Raw genomic sequence first — 14,684 nt, 5'->3', positions numbered from 1 at the left:
TTTACCCAGGCAAGGGTATGTGACCTTTGGTAGGAAGCATTTTCTGCAAAACATCCCCAGGAGAAACCTTCTCTAAGAGGAGGATCAATAATAGGAAAGGTCTCTGGATCTGACTTTAGCAATGTGTAAAGTAATTAATTTAATTGCTAATAAATAGTTTACTTAAAAGACATCATCATTCATATAATACACAGCCCCAAGGCCTCAGGAGAAAGGGCCCAGGCTTCAGACCGACCCACATTTTAACCAGTCCTTCCCAAACCTTTTCTCTATAGACAGCTTCCCTCTATGCTTCTGCCTCCAAACACAATACCTTCCAGTTAATACCGAAAGCTGGAACACACCAGGATCAGACCTATGACCCTGAGTTGCCATAGGAGGAGCTTAAACTGGAGTTGGAGACTCATATCATGGAAGGATTCTGTCCATCTCACTCCAAATGAGTCCAAATTCACTTCACACCACTTCTCTGGGCAAGCACATTACCTGGGAAGGACTAGTACAACCCACACAATCCCCAGAGCAAGAAGGAGAGCTCCAGCCTCCCCCTACCCCCCAGTGTTTAGGGGGTGGGAGGACCTCTCATTTTTGCAAATAACCACCATCCTTCACATTTACAATGTCTATTTCCCCTCATATATCCATATCTATTGTAACAACACAAATTTCCAAGGCTCTGTGCAACTCCAGATGAAAAACACATTTTGGAATTTTGTTAATCAGGTACTATTTGAAATAAATGGACCATCATCTAGTGTAGAAATCTTTTTATGCCATCGCTGATCTTCTTTGCAATGGCACTCAACCTGTCCCTTGTTTATCCTCATTCCAATCCTATGAGGTAGACAGGAAAACCACAGTGGAGAGATTTTTTTTCCCCCTAAATCACACAACTTACAGGCAGCAGGTCCACCCTTTAGATACCTCTGAGCACTGCCATCTAGCAGCCAATGTGAATTATTCACCAGCAAGTGGGAGTTACACCTCCAACTCAGAACCCACTGCTGCATTTGGGATTTGCAACCTCTGCAGAGAAACCTCCCCATACCTCCCAACCCTCCAGAAAAGCCCCAGATGAGAAAGGAGTCTCCGCGTGCATATAAATGATTCTTTATGCCCTCCCCCCATGCAATGGGGGGCGGAGCAGGGGGAAGTCCCCCGCCCTCATGCAGGGAACGGGAGGTCAATGTATACTAGTCTTATTGCCAGCTGCCCTGTGGCCATGGGGTGAGGAATGGGGGGGTCTACAGCCCCTTTCTTTCGGCATTGGTCCCCCTTCACCAAGTCACTGTGGTGGAGCTGGGGGACAGGGGGCTGGAGGCCCTAGGAGCTGAGGTAAAGACGGTTCTCTAGGGGAGAAAAGCTGCTCTCCCCACCTGCCCACTGTCTGCCCCAGAATAAGCATGAGGAGCTATCAGTGGGGGCTGGAATGTCATCCAGATGTCTCTACCCAGTGGGCAGTAGAGGCCAGACAATGTCTCCAACTTGAGGCTGCCCACGGAGATCCTCAGTGGTGGGGGCAGCATGCCCTGAACGTCTGGTCCTGGTGGTACCTCCAGCAGCCATGATAGCTCATCTCTGGCCGATGCAGTGACTCAAGATTCCCGCTCCTGGAGTCCAGTTCATACCGTGGTAACCCTCATGACAACCTCTCGGCCAGAATGGGAACTGGAACGCGCATCTGGTGGCCGCAGCTGTCCAAGGAGATGCAGGATTGTATAACCACAGCGCTGAGGCAAGAGCGTCCGCATGCGCTGGGCAGCCGGGGGGCGGCTGGCTGCCCCAGAGGGGGGGCCCGTCCGTGAGGTCCTGGGGCCTGGCTTCCCTGCCGTCCCTCCCCCTGCATCTCCTCCTATGTCCTTGGTCTTGTCATAATTCAGGACCTTCCACTGCTGGTTCACTGCCTGCCAGCGCTTAAAGATGCGGTAGACAGAGGAGCCTTCATGGACGATGAGGCCTGAGCAAGAGGGATAAGAAATCCAGGGTCAACGGCCGCCCAGATCTAGGCAAGATGTGCTTAAGCAAGCATTTCTCCAGAGTGAAGAGATAGGGTTGCAAAGGGCCTGGAGAAGCGGGGAAGGGAAGGGTACTAAGATAGCCCTAAAGATTCTCAATGGTAGAAAATGTGGCCATGAAGCTGAGGGAATGGGCAGGAAAAGTTAAGAATTTGAGTTGGAGGAAGCTGCTGATCAGGTAAGGAGAAGAGAGGGGTCCTCACCTATGCAGACAACATCCATGAAGCCGTACATGCCGTAGCAGATCTGAAAGAGCAGATCCTGTCGTTGCCACTTGGCTGAAGGGCTGAGTGAGGACCAGATGAGCCAGGAGATGCTGGCAACGAGGAAGAGAGAGCCCAGAACTATGGCTGCGATCTGGACCTTCTCAATGACCGTCAGGGAGATGGCCTGCCACTGTGTGAGAGAAAGAACTTCAAAAGTCACAGAAAGAGATGGAGAGCCAGGTGATGGGTAGCTCTGAAGAGGAAGATGCTCCAGGTGCCTTTCTTGAAACCCTTCAGGCAGGATTAACAACTGTCTCCTCTGGGTCCTGATCAAACCTAGAATGTGGCACTTTTCATGTTGTTGAAACCATTTGTCTGTCATCTTTTAGAAAGACGGGATCAGACAAGTGCTCTGAAGCCAGACCATCTAGGTTTGAATTCCAAATCCTAACTCTATCACTTCCTGGATGAGCAACCTTGGGCAAGTTTTTAAATATCTTTGTGTAACAATCTTTAATATGGGGATAATAATGATATATAACTAATAGGGTTATTATGAAGATTAAAAGAGTTAATACACACCAAGGGCTTGACACATAGAAAACACTACATATTGGTTATCATCGTCATTGACATTATCGTCTTTTTCGTTGTCCCAGTGCCTAGAACAGTGCCTGGAATACAGGTGGCACCCAATAATATCTTTGTAAATAAATGAAAGAAGGGAGGATTCACAGACAGGAGATGGTGGTAACAGTGGGGAGGGCTAAGTAAATGGATCAAATAGGTTCTTTGGAGGGTCTCTGATTCTGATTGCTGAAAGGCCCTTGCCCCGATCTGACAGTTGTTCTGTCCTTGCACCTCACCTGCAGTGGGTTCTTGGTGCTGATCGCCAGGACCTGGTACTTGAAGTAACAGAGCTCACAGCTCCAGGAGCCCCTCTCGCTGATCCAGCGGATGAGGCAGGGCTGGTGAGTGCAGCGCACGGAGCCATCGCAGCGGCAGGGGCTCAGGAGCTCCCCCTGGAGGAAGAGTGACGAGGGTCCCTTTCAGCGATCACCACCCTGATACCCTTCCTCCCGGCTCCTGGAGACAAAAACCTCTCCAGTCAGTCATTCGCCCACCTTAAAAAAGCTCAGGACTTTTACCCAAAACAGGGCAAGAGTCTAAGGCTGAAGCAGAAAAGACAAAAGTTACAGTTCCAGGCAAACTTCCCTGACCAAACAGATGAGGGACAAAAAGGGATTGGGGTGTGGTGGGTGGGTGGGTGCTGAGTCTTTTCCTAAAATTTGAAGAGGGTGGTCCTTAAGGCTTCCCAAATGAAAGGCTGCCCCTTAGGATCTGGAGGGACTCGGGTCAGAGCTTCTGAGCCATGCCTTCCACCCCACTCCATAACTATAAAGTATTTCACAGATGTGGCGCAGACTGGGATGGGTTATCGTCCTGAGTTTCCAAATATCAAAAGGGGAGAGAAATCCTAGTAGTGGGAGTGGAGTAGAGGGTGTTCCCCTTTATTCAAGGAATAATCTCTCACGATATAGAGACACCCCCGGCACTATCCCTGGACAACTTTGTCCATAACCTTTAAACAAAGAGCACTCTTTGGAATGAGATGGAAAGTTGCGGAATGGGAAGTGAAGAAAAGTGCCCCACGAAGAGAAATATTGAGTGAGGCAAGGGCGCCGGCTGGGCCCCGTCCTTCACAGTGGGAATAGAAGGACTTTCTGCCCACCTCCTCAACCTCCAGAGACCCCGGGGTGACAGAAGTGGGGGGAGAAAGACTGTCCCCGTTAATGGGTGAGAGGGAATTTGAACCCTCCCAGGAAAAAGTCTCACCCCTTCCTGGGGATACCTGACTCCCCTTCACCCCAAACAAACGGTCCAGGAGTCTCCAGCCAGGCCCCCAACCTCACTCCATTCCCTCTTGGGTCCTGGGTCCCGCCCAGCCTCCTCAGGCCCCGCCCCCTGCTCGCGGTCTCCCGGGGCATCCCAGGTGCGCGCCCCCACCCCTCCACGCCCCGCGGGGCGCTTAGGCCTGACCTGCTCCGGGCCCTGGAAGCAGATTCGGCACTGGGGAGTTCGGAGCCCGCTGTCCAGGCTGCTGCTGAGCGACAGGGCGTCCAGCGCGCCCGGGGGCGGCGGCGGCGGCGGCGCGGGAGGCGGCGGAGGTCCGGCCCGCGGCTCCTTGTCGCCGGCCAGGCTCCGGGCCCGCGGCTCCGAGCCGTAGTACTCCTCTTCGTCGCCGTCGCCGTCCTGGGTTGAGCAGCCGGCGAAGGGCGCCCAGCCGCAGCCGCCTCCCCCGCCCCCCCGGGGCTGCGGCTCGGCCCGGGGCCGCCCCCCGCCCGTCAGCACCAGCAGCTTCAGCTCGTTCAGGAACATGCGGAGCCGAGACTTGAGCATCGTCCGGGCGCCGGGGGGCGGGGGGCGGCGTGCAAGGGGGCTCTCGGGCGGCGGGGGGAAGGGAGAGGACAAGGCCGGGAAGGGGGAGCGCGCTGGAGAGCGGATCCCGGCCGGGGTCTTCGGGGCCTGCGAGCGCGGTTCACTGCTGCCACCGCCAGGGCTTCGGGGCTTGCGGGGCCGGGAGGGCTGGCGGCCCGGGGGCGGCGGGGCGGGCAGCCATGGCCGGGGCAGTGGGCGGAGAAGGGGGCTCAGGGTGCCGCGCCCCGCGGGTCTGGGTCCGGAGCGGGCCGAGCTCCCGGGGTTACGCGCCCGGATCCTCCTGCGGCGGGGCCGCCCCCCATCGCCGTCCTCTTGGCCGCAGTCCCACTCCGGCTCCCGCTCAGCTCGGCCCGTGCGCTTGGCGGTGGCAAATGGCGGCTCCTTCCGGCGGCGGCGGCGGCGGCGGCGGAGACCCCCCCGGAGCGGCGGGCGGGTGGGGCGGGCGGGGCGGGAGCCGGGGAGCCGGTGAGGGATGAAGGGAGGGGCGGGGCGGGGAGGGGGAGAGAAGGAGAAGTGGCCGCGGCTGCGCATCCCCGCCCTGCCCTGCACGAGCAGGTGTCCCCAGAGGCAGGGGCGAGTGTGCGAGCCTGGGGGAGAATGAAGGGAGGGGAGTGGCCAAGAAAGGGGAGTGTGTTCAAGGGTAGGAGAATAGGTATGTGAATGGGGGTGGAGGGGTGAACGGGTGAGGAGGTAAGGTGAGTGGTCAAAGACGCAGGTGCACCAGGGAGGGAGAGGCTTGTGTAAAATGGGAGTGTGCAAAGAAAGAGCTATACAAAGGTCCTAGGTATGAGGGAGGTAAGTGAGTGAGAGATGGACTCAAGCAACAAACACTTACACACAAAGGACTGAAAAGTGTGCACGGTGTGGGGCTGTGGAAGAGATGTGTGTGTAAGGGATGGAATCATTGTATGAGAAAAGAAGTGTGTGGCTGTGTAATGTGTAAAGAAGGTGAGTGAGCAAGGGAAACAGGAGTGCTAAAGGGATGAGTGTCTTTTCTGGTACTCTACTGCCCTCACCACCACTACGCTGAACAACACACACACACACACACACACACCTCTTTATTTTTATGGGAGCCTTGACTGGGAGAACCAATTCTACCCCATCATATTATTTCTCCCTTACACTTACAACCTCCTTCTCCTCCCTTGTCCAAGGCTGAGGGAAAAGGGATTCCAAGGGAGCCCACTGGGTCAAACACACTGGGAAAAATTAATTAGTAGAAGAGTAATTAACAGGAGAAGAGGGTATGGGACCAGGGACAGAACTGCCAAACTAAGGCTCCTCAATAGAAAGTGATTAAGGAGAGTAATGTTCTCATGAAGCATTCAAATGTTTTGGATGGATGGATGAATGAATGAATCAGAAAAAGGGGCTGGATCCCAAGACAACACAGAGGATGACTTCTAAAGACAGTGAGCTGTGGTGGAGGTTGAGGTGAACTCTGCTGGCATAGAAAGGAAGTTTGACACATTCAGAGACACTTAGCCTTCCAGAAGGTTTAAAAACCAATCAGTCCTAGCAAGATAGATATGGAAACATTCACTTCACAAGCCCCTTAGCCAGTTCAGACCTTGAGGTTTTTCTTGCTAGTCCCAGCTGCCCTTACCAGCAAGGGCCCAGAGCTATAACTATCATAATGCAGAGGGGGACTCTACTGATAAGTCTTCCATTCTACCCTGGAGTGTGGTTTATATTCTTCTCAAGCCTGAACTTTTACATTCTCAGGCAGATGGTTAAGGAGAATAGATGTTAGGGATTGAAGAAATGACAAATACAGTGATAAAATGGTTTCAAATTTTAGACAAGTTCTCACAAATGACACTGATCCCTTCCCTCCCTTACTCCCATGCCCCCAAAGGGTTGGGAGATAAAGAAGTTGGAACCAGTAAGACAAGGGAAGCCAGAGAAACCTGCCTGTTGTCTACCTAGGTGTCTGTGAGCAGAGGCCATTTGGGAAAGATCTGTTCTGGGCAGGCGCAAAGGCTAAGAAAGCTTGCACTGGGGGAAAAGAAACACAGTGACCCCAAATAATGAGTCACAAGGTTTTCAGAAAGGCACCAGTCATTCTCATGCGACGTGATGGTCTGGGGTAGTGGTGGTGGTAACTTCCTTGCATATGCTCACTCCTATGTATGTCCATCTGTCTGTATATGATGTATATATCATACACATACACGCACATATAACATCGTAGTACTTAAAAGAACCTTAAAGGTAATCAAAAGTATTCCTGTCTCCCACTCACTGAAAACTCTGCCAGAAGGCATCTGGGGTCATCTCTGCCTTACCACTCCCAGGGAGGGGTGAAAGTTGGGAAGAGGGCATTACCTTGCCACTCTTTCTGTATGATTACTGTATTAATCTGCCTTGCATCAATCCTTTAATCCTAGTTTTGCTCTCAGATGGGCGTTGTCTACCCCCTATTTTATATGACCACACTGTTGGCTACATCTTTACTGATAGCCTATCACTACTTCAAAAGGCTAGGGACTGAAACACCAAAAGAAACCCCACATACAACCCCACATACACATAGGAAGCAAGCACTCAGTAAAAAATTTGTTGAATGAATGAATGAATGAAACAAAGACACAAATGAGAATATGTTCTCCGATGGCGGTGGAGCAGAAAGCCGACAGTACCACCTCTAGTCCTCCTCCTCCTCCCCGTCTCCCCGCTTCCCCCTCCCCCGCCTCCATCTAGAGAAAGTGAGAGACTTGTAGTGAGAGACGGGATGCGCTCAGGCTCGGCCAGCAGCCGGGAGCTGGGATCAGGGTGGCCCAGGTTGCCATGGCACCGACTTGGACTCCACCCTCTTTCATCTTCTCCAGTCTCCCCCAACCCCAGGGTAATGGCAACTTAGTCACGTGCTCTGCCGCGTAACCACACCTCTGCTCCTCAGAGCAATGTCAAGCGGTCACGTGTGATAGCAACAGATCACATGGCTACCATCTCCCCTCGGCTCCCTACCCCTCACCGCCCCTTTCCCGGTCAAAGCCGCTCCCCGCCCTTCTGCGCATGAGTGGTTGGTCACGTTCCCCGAACGTCCGGCGTTCGCTCCGCCCCCTCGGTTTCCGCGCGCCTCTTTGGCAGCTGGTCACATGGTGAGGGTGGGGGTAAGGGGGCCGCTCTATCCTGCGGCCTGTGTCTATGGTCGGGCCGTAGAATCCGGCTGCCCCAGACAGAGCTCGAGTGTATGGCGCCTCAGGAACCCGCTCCGGGGTCCCGATAACGGGCCGCCCCCTCAGCTCCCGGCACGAGGTGAAGTAAGTGCAGCCCCTTTCCAGGAATGGAGACCATTCTCGTCCACCATGGTTTCCTGCGCGGGCTAGTTATGGAAGGGTCGCTTGAGGGCGGGAAGTGGGGCAGAGTGTAATCTGGTCCTTTGTGGGCATAGGGAGGTGTAATGTTAGGTCACGAGGGTGTAGGGTTTTCGATGCAGGGGGTGTGTCTTGTGGGATCTCCCTTATGCAGGAAGGGACGGTCCCAAAGGAAAAGTTATTTTTCATTCTTGGGTCTCACGTGGCTGAAGGGGCTGGGATTAGAGTCATTGTGTTACCTGAGGGACGGGCCTCAGGGAAAATTGGGAAAGGGATGGTATACTGGTGGTGTTGTCTTTGTGATGTCATTTGTTGGAGTTACTTTGTTGCTACAGGCTCATAACCATCTGAACTCTGAAAGGGAGTTTCGGTGGTAGGAGTCTCTGTGATTGTAGGGTCTCCTCTGATCTGAGAATGGCTACCCCTCGATATGTGCCAGTGGCTGAGATTGGTGTTGGTGCCTATGGGACAGTGTACAAGGCTCGTGATCCCCACAGTGGCCACTTTGTGGCTCTCAAAAGCGTGCGAGTCCCCAATGGAGGAGGTGCTGGAGGGGGCCTTCCCATCAGCACAGTTCGTGAAGTGGCCTTATTGAGGCGACTGGAGGCTTTTGAGCATCCCAATGTTGTCCGGTGAGAAAGCGGAGGGTTGGGAGTGGGTATTAAAGGGAAAAAGATAACCTATAGGTGGGGAGTGATGGTCAGGAAAGAAGTGGGGAAGGCCATGTTGGGGCCAAAGGGCATTGATTAGTCAGCGACCGTTTGTTATGGCCAGGCTGATGGACGTCTGTGCCACGGCCCAAACCGATCGGGAGACCAAAGTGACCCTGGTGTTTGAGCATGTAGACCAAGATCTAAGGACGTATCTGGACAAGGCACCCCCACCAGGCTTGCCCGTGGAGACCATCAAGGTGAGTAGGGTGGGCAGACACTGAGAGGTACATTGGGACCTTTGTAGTAGAAATTGTTGTGATCTCAGGTATGGTGCCTAGTTTCCAGTTCTTCTGTACCTCTCCCTTCCAAACCAGGATCTGATGCGCCAGTTTCTAAGAGGCCTAGATTTCCTTCATGCCAACTGCATTGTTCACCGAGACCTGAAGCCAGAGAACATTCTAGTGACAAGTGGTGGAACAGTCAAGCTGGCTGACTTTGGTCTGGCCAGAATCTACAGCTATCAGATGGCACTTACACCTGTGGTCAGTAGAAAGCTAGTAGTCAAAATGGGTTCTGGTTGGGGGTAGGAGAAAGATTGCCCATAGCAGTAGAGTCATGCACTTTGTGATGTCAGTTAAGCAGTTACGCTTTATGGTAACCCGTAGGGCTCTCATCCACTCTCTTACTCCCATTAGGTTGTTACACTCTGGTACCGAGCTCCGGAAGTTCTTCTGCAGTCTACGTATGCAACACCTGTGGACTTGTGGAGTGTTGGCTGTATCTTTGCAGAGATGTTTCGTCGAAAGTATGGGACCCAAGTATCCTGAACTATTTTGAATTTCCCAAAAATCCTACTCATAAACCACATCCATACCCTGCCCGTTCTTTTCACTTGAGTATTACTGACCACCTTGTCCATAACCAGAAGCTCTGAAATGTCCTAGAATTGGGAACTTACCCTTTAGTTTCCATACCCTCTGTTTTAAGCCACTAATGAGTAATCATTCTACCACCATATCTTTTAAAATGACTGCTACCTTGTGTCCCTTCTCACCTTAGGCCTCTCTTCTGTGGAAACTCTGAAGCTGATCAATTAGGCAAAATCTTTGAGTAAGTGACTGGCAAGAGGGAAAATTTTTCTGTTCTTAGTTTTTCTTTCTGCTGAGTCCTGGATGGCAACTGGCTCTGCCCCTGCATATGGGGGCTGGAAAAGGAACCCCCTGACCAGAGTTCTCCTGTTCCCTATAGCTTGATTGGGCTGCCTCCAGAGGATGACTGGCCCCGAGATGTGTCTCTACCCCGAGGAGCCTTTTCCCCCAGAGGGCCCCGCCCAGTGCAGTCAGTGGTGCCTGAGATGGAGGAGTCTGGAGCACAGCTGCTGCTGGTACTCGGTTTGGGCATGGGCACGGGATGAGATGGGGATGAAAAACAATGGTTCCTGAGACTTGGTTGGTGGGTAGACTAGTCTTTACTGTTGCTGTGAATGGCCAAATACAAAGAGGGGGATGTAGAAAATAGCCCATCATAGGTATTGTTGGGGGTGAGCAAAAGTCCTTTTTCTTTCTTCACAGTTTTCTGACCTTTGCCTCCCCTCTCAGGAGATGCTGACTTTTAACCCACACAAGCGAATCTCTGCCTTCCGAGCCCTGCAGCACTCTTATCTACAAAAGGCAGAAGGTAACCCAGAGTGAGCAATGGTGTGGCTGCAACAGAACCAAGAGAAGAGAAGCTGTCATTGCCCTCTCCAGCACTTGATTGGAGAGACCCCCACTGAGAAGGCAGGCACTCTGTGCCTTTTTTAGCTCTGAGGCTGTGGGTACGCCTCCTCCTTTTTACAGAGAATATCATGCTGCCTTAATGACATTCCCCTCCCTCCCCTCCTTTTGAGGCTTATCCTTCTCCTGCCCCCCTACTTCTTTACACCAAGGAGTATGTCCTTTGTTCTCCCCTTCCATACCTTGATGTTGGGATCCATTTTTATACAGGAAAAAACAAAACAAAGAAATACTTGTTTCTTTTTCTTTTTTTTTCATGTTTCTTCCTCTGATTGGCTTTGCCATTTGGGGATTTGGAAAAACCATTTGGAAGATGGACTTGCCTGCAGAATCTTAAAGATTTTCCTTAGGTAGTGGGGCCTACATAGTCAGAGGAGCCCCTCAACTGGCAAGAGAAGACAAGGCATTTATGCTTCTTTGAATATGGAGTTTAAATGGCATTTATTTTATAACTTCTCCAAACTGTGTCCTGCTTACTACAAGAGTTTCTGATGGTTTTCTCCCTGGCTCTGTTCCTGATTTATGCTTGGAGCCAGGGTAGGATGTGTTGAGGTGGTCTAGTATGTGGAAGGGAGAAGAGACAGACAGGAATGACTCCAGCCCCCATCTCGTCTTATATACTCCCAGGAGCTTCCCATATCCACTCAGGGAGAAAGGAAGTTATTCCTTGTAATCTTGCTCCCACTAAAACATGTCAAGGCAGAAAGCCTGGCTATTCAATCATCTTTAGGGTATGGCAAAGGGCCTTTCCTTTTTTTCAAACAAAAAAGACTATAGACCCTGGGTTCTCCCTAAGACAGAAAAGGCTTAGGGAGAGCAAGGGAGAAGTCAGAAGGATCCAAAGTCTCATAGAAAGGCACTGGGGTTGGCTCGAGGATCCTTCTGATTCCGAAATCTCATTGCTAGCCAGACACCAAGGATCTGTAGAGGAAAAGGGAAAGAAATAAGCACCAATTCTGAATCTCTGGGCTAACACCGATGTAGAAAAACAGTACATATGAGGGAACTGGAGAATTACCTCTGTAAAGCTAAAAAAGAGTCCAACACCTCCCAGGATTTTCAGGGCTTCATCTGAATGCTTAAGAAACTTTTCTCCACACATCTGGCATGGGGGAATCCGGCTCTTGCAGATCTAGGATACATACAACGTATTTGTATGGAGGATGCAGAGTTACTAAGCTGCCCTATCCCAATACCTTTGGTGAATGGTCCCAGAAATTATTTACTAGTTCTTGATCAGTATCCTATGAAATCCCACTGGATTAATTCTCTGGCTTCTATCCATCCCCCATCCCACCAGCACACTGCTCTAATAATACAAGAAAGCAGCTACTGAGAGGCAATCCCATTCAAACTCAAATCTGCCAATTTGGGCACTGTCCTTACCCAGTTTTCCTATCCCCACCTTTTCCCTACCAACTCACTGCAGTGCAGAAAGCATAATCTTGTTGATACAGGGTTGTGAGGTTGAATAAGCCACAACAATCAAAACTTCTTTCCAGTTCATCCCGTGTCTTGTTGCTCAGGACCCACCAAGAAGCATTGATGACATCTGTCTGGAGGATATATAGGCAGAGGGAAATGGTTCGATGCTGCTAATCTTAAGAATCCCCCTACATCTTGGTCTCAGTTCAAGTGCCTCATTTTTCCTATTCCAGCAAACAGACTGAACATCCACCAAAAAAATAAATAAAATTATATATATAATCTCACAATTCTACAGACACAATGATCTATATCCATGTCAGGTTCTAGATCATACTCGTGGAAAATTAGCCAGACATCCCAGAGGAAGCAAATGGTTCAAGAGTCTGGAAGTAGGCCTAAGAATGATCTCGGGCCAGGCTGAGAGGATGGAGTTAGAAGATAAAGAGATAAACAAGTACCTGAAAGGGCATCCCCTTACCTGTTTGCTCCGGTTAATAGCCAGACATGAGCAAGAGATTACAAACTGGAAGATGAAAACCAAACCAAGGATGATCATGTACTGAGAGGAAGAGTTATGGAAAAAAAAAAAGTCCTAGATTCTTTTATGTTCCACCTGTAACAACCATCTGATCTCATCTATTCACAAAACTTACGCAACCGTGTCAGTTTAAAACAATCATCAGCTCTTGTTTCATAGAGTAGGGCAAGGAGACATGTCCCCAAGATCCCTAGTCTACCCTTAATTTCTTCCTAGCCCACTCAGCCCTCCCAAGAGCCCTGGCGCCCCCATTACTTCGTTCAGGATACAAAGAATAGCAGTACTTGGTGGTGGTTGACAGCACCCAGCAGTCCGGCCACTGCGATGAGAAGAAGGAAGACTCCCACAGCAATGACTCCTCCGATGATATGGATGCTGGACACCAGACCCAGGCCCTTACCCCAAGCAGCCACTCCAATGAGCAACAAGCCTACCAGCTACAGGAAATGGAAAGCAGGATGCATCTCAGAATTCTAGCGTGCAGCACAGCCAAAGGCCATACAGGGCGCCCAGGACAAAAAGGAGGACTGAGCTGTATGTGAATGAGGAAGAGGAGGTGCTATGGGGACAAAACATACTTGTTTTAAGCATCCCTGGGCACTCTTCCCGTCCTAGGTCAGAATGCCTGGGATGGGGGTGAGGGCACGGCAGGAAGAGTAATCTATTAATATAAAAACGAACGTTTAGCTTCGTCACTTCTCCTGAAGTTTACAGGAAGGAGGGCTAAGCCTTTGTGCCCACAGTCCCCAGTTCATTCCCCCCACCCCCAAACCAACCCTCTGATCACCGGAAGTCTCCCCTCTTCCCACGGAAGGCCCCAGGAATTCCCTCTTCGCCGGAAGTTCCTGGGAATCTTCCCGGAACCCCCAGTACACCCCTCTCCCCACCGGAAGTCCCCTAGAGATTCTCCCCACTCGCCTTTCCGCCCTGAAGCTTCCCCCACACCCAAAACCTCACCATGTAGACCACGTTGAGCGCACACAGAGCATTCTTGGAGCAAGCAAAGCCACCGCAAACCATCTCCCCAGCTTTGGTGACCCAAGTGGTCCCAAGGACTTGGGGAGAGGGTTTTGGGAACCGTCTTCTTGGACCCCAACAACTTCTGTCTCTTTAAATCTAGCCAGCCAAACCCAATCCTCTGCGCCTGTACAGTCCCACCCCTGTCCCTTGGATTGGCGAAACTCAGGGCTAATCCAGGACGTCGATGGCCTGAGTGAAAATCAATCTGCATTGCGTCACTGACCCGCCTCCCGGCCCCTCCTTTAGGTTCTTTATAGGATGAAACTTAAAACTGGGGGCAGGGCTTAACAGAAATTCTCATAGGGACCAGAACCTAAACTTCAAAACCCCGGATTGAAAGCGGAGCTTTCCGTGGTCACAGCTGGAAGAGGGCTAATCCAAGAGAGGAGGTTCTGGAGCAAATCAGGTTGATAAGAATGAAGGCGCAGCTTCGCGGCAAGGCCAGAGGGCTCCTCCCATCGAGGGAAGGCCTTTCCTCTCCCCTTTCCCCTTGTCCTGCAGTGACCTCATGATGATGCCATTGTTTGTTGTTGTTGCGTCACACTCGAGAACACCCAGAGGAGCAAAATATTGAGCTATTTAGCCTGGTCACAGAGGCCCCGGTTTGGGTACAGCAACACCAAGCAGATCCTCACACGTTTGCAACGTGTCTATTAGTACACGTATCCTGTTCCATATCCCCGCTTAACGTATGTGAACATGCTAGAAATTAAATGTGAAAAAACAGCAGCCTGTGCCGGCTCATTTCTGGATGTGACAAAGCCAGATACAGACATGGATGTGCCCGGTGTCTTCAGTGTACATGTCTGACCCCAAGCTTGAATATGAATATATATGAGGGTGGGCATTGTGGTTGATCAACATACGTTTATTATTGAATATGTGCTTTGACATACTGCCCTTTTTATGGGAATGGGAGAAAAAGAAGCAGCCTTAGTAGGAACACAAATGAAAAACCTCCTTTCAACCCCACAGAATGATTTAAGTTTGTGTGTATGTGGATTCTATGACTGCATAAGCAGTAAAGTATTACTGCTAGTCAGAAGGCATGAGTTCCATCTTTGCCACTCACTAGCTCTGTAACCTTTGGTCAGTTAATTAAGCTCTTTGCCTTTTTCCTCATCTGTAAAATGGGGATAAATGACAATATACCTACCCACCTTTTGGATTGTTGTGCGGTTTGAATGAGTTAATATACATAGAATGCTTGGGACAATACCAGACACATAGTAATCTCTCAGTGTTAGTTATTATTGTTCAGCTATTTTACAGGTTTCAGTGGGTAAT

General features: G+C 50.9%; 3 protein-coding genes across 8 annotated transcripts; 1 reads left to right on the top strand and 2 right to left on the bottom strand.

Annotated features, from left to right (window-relative positions):
- Positions 1–1,094: 1,094 nt before the first annotated feature.
- On the bottom strand, positions 1,095–5,329 carry MARCHF9 (membrane associated ring-CH-type finger 9). Of its 4 annotated transcripts, none has more exons than XM_088800314.1 (4): positions 4,262–5,329; positions 3,088–3,243; positions 2,219–2,411; positions 1,095–1,694 (listed from the first exon to the last, which is right to left on the bottom strand). In XM_088800314.1, the coding sequence occupies exons 1-4, from the start codon at positions 5,189–5,191 to the stop codon at positions 1,573–1,575; spliced, it is 1,401 nt and encodes a 466-aa protein (XP_088656440.1). In that variant the 5' UTR covers positions 5,192–5,329; the 3' UTR covers positions 1,095–1,572. The 4 variants fall into 4 exon arrangements, with proteins under 4 accessions (XP_088656440.1, XP_019597787.2, XP_088656442.1 ...); XM_019742228.3 differs by having other exon boundaries at positions 1,095–1,957; positions 4,262–5,111; XM_088800316.1 differs by lacking the exons at positions 2,219–2,411; positions 3,088–3,243.
- Positions 5,330–5,825: 496 nt separating this feature from the next.
- Positions 5,826–10,659, top strand: CDK4 (cyclin dependent kinase 4). Of its 3 annotated transcripts, none has more exons than XM_019742381.3 (8): positions 5,826–7,929; positions 8,379–8,615; positions 8,758–8,893; positions 9,011–9,178; positions 9,332–9,441; positions 9,696–9,746; positions 9,885–10,020; positions 10,235–10,659. In XM_019742381.3, the coding sequence occupies exons 2-8, from the start codon at positions 8,398–8,400 to the stop codon at positions 10,325–10,327; spliced, it is 912 nt and encodes a 303-aa protein (XP_019597940.1). In that variant the 5' UTR covers positions 5,826–7,929; positions 8,379–8,397; the 3' UTR covers positions 10,328–10,659. The 3 variants fall into 3 exon arrangements, with proteins under 3 accessions (XP_019597940.1, XP_019597942.1, XP_019597941.1); XM_019742383.3 differs by having other exon boundaries at positions 8,361–8,615; XM_019742382.3 differs by having other exon boundaries at positions 8,319–8,615.
- A 176-nt stretch (positions 10,660–10,835) lies between these two features.
- TSPAN31 (tetraspanin 31) lies at positions 10,836–13,562 on the bottom strand. The gene is made up of 6 exons (XM_019742384.3): positions 13,335–13,562; positions 12,647–12,814; positions 12,318–12,398; positions 11,836–11,967; positions 11,430–11,543; positions 10,836–11,332 (listed from the first exon to the last, which is right to left on the bottom strand). The coding sequence occupies exons 1-6, from the start codon at positions 13,395–13,397 to the stop codon at positions 11,258–11,260; spliced, it is 633 nt and encodes a 210-aa protein (XP_019597943.1). The 5' UTR covers positions 13,398–13,562; the 3' UTR covers positions 10,836–11,257.
- Between the last annotated feature and the right edge of the window lie 1,122 nt (positions 13,563–14,684).

This window comes from Rhinolophus sinicus, chromosome 1 (assembly GCF_057876585.1).
Source record: "Rhinolophus sinicus isolate RSI-liver-muscle chromosome 1, RSI-T2T, whole genome shotgun sequence".
Lineage (NCBI taxonomy): Eukaryota > Metazoa > Chordata > Mammalia > Chiroptera > Rhinolophidae > Rhinolophus > Rhinolophus sinicus.
Note: the sequence above shows the minus strand (reverse complement) of the source record. Positions and strands in the feature narration are given on the sequence as shown.

Coding starts and splice junctions, on each gene's coding strand:
- CDK4 (XM_019742381.3), top strand. CDS start 8,398: ATGGCTACCCCTCGATATGTGCCAGTGGCTGAGATTGGTGTTGGTGCC. Junction 8,616..8,757: donor GAGCATCCCAATGTTGTCCG/GTGAGAAAGCGG, acceptor TGTTATGGCCAG/GCTGATGGACGTCTGTGCCA. Junction 10,021..10,234: donor CTGGAGCACAGCTGCTGCTG/GTACTCGGTTTG, acceptor CTCCCCTCTCAG/GAGATGCTGACTTTTAACCC.
- MARCHF9 (XM_088800314.1), bottom strand. CDS start 5,191: ATGCGCAGCCGCGGCCACTTCTCCTTCTCTCCCCCTCCCCGCCCCGCC. Junction 3,244..4,261: donor GCTTCCAGGGCCCGGAGCAG/GTCAGGCCTAAG, acceptor CTCTTCCTCCAG/GGGGAGCTCCTGAGCCCCTG. Junction 1,695..2,218: donor CATGGATGTTGTCTGCATAG/GTGAGGACCCCT, acceptor CTCCTTGGACAG/CTGCGGCCACCAGATGCGCG.
- TSPAN31 (XM_019742384.3), bottom strand. CDS start 13,397: ATGGTTTGCGGTGGCTTTGCTTGCTCCAAGAATGCTCTGTGTGCGCTC. Junction 12,815..13,334: donor CGCTCAACGTGGTCTACATG/GTGAGGTTTTGG, acceptor CATTTCCTGTAG/CTGGTAGGCTTGTTGCTCAT. Junction 11,968..12,317: donor CTATTAACCGGAGCAAACAG/GTAAGGGGATGC, acceptor TATATCCTCCAG/ACAGATGTCATCAATGCTTC.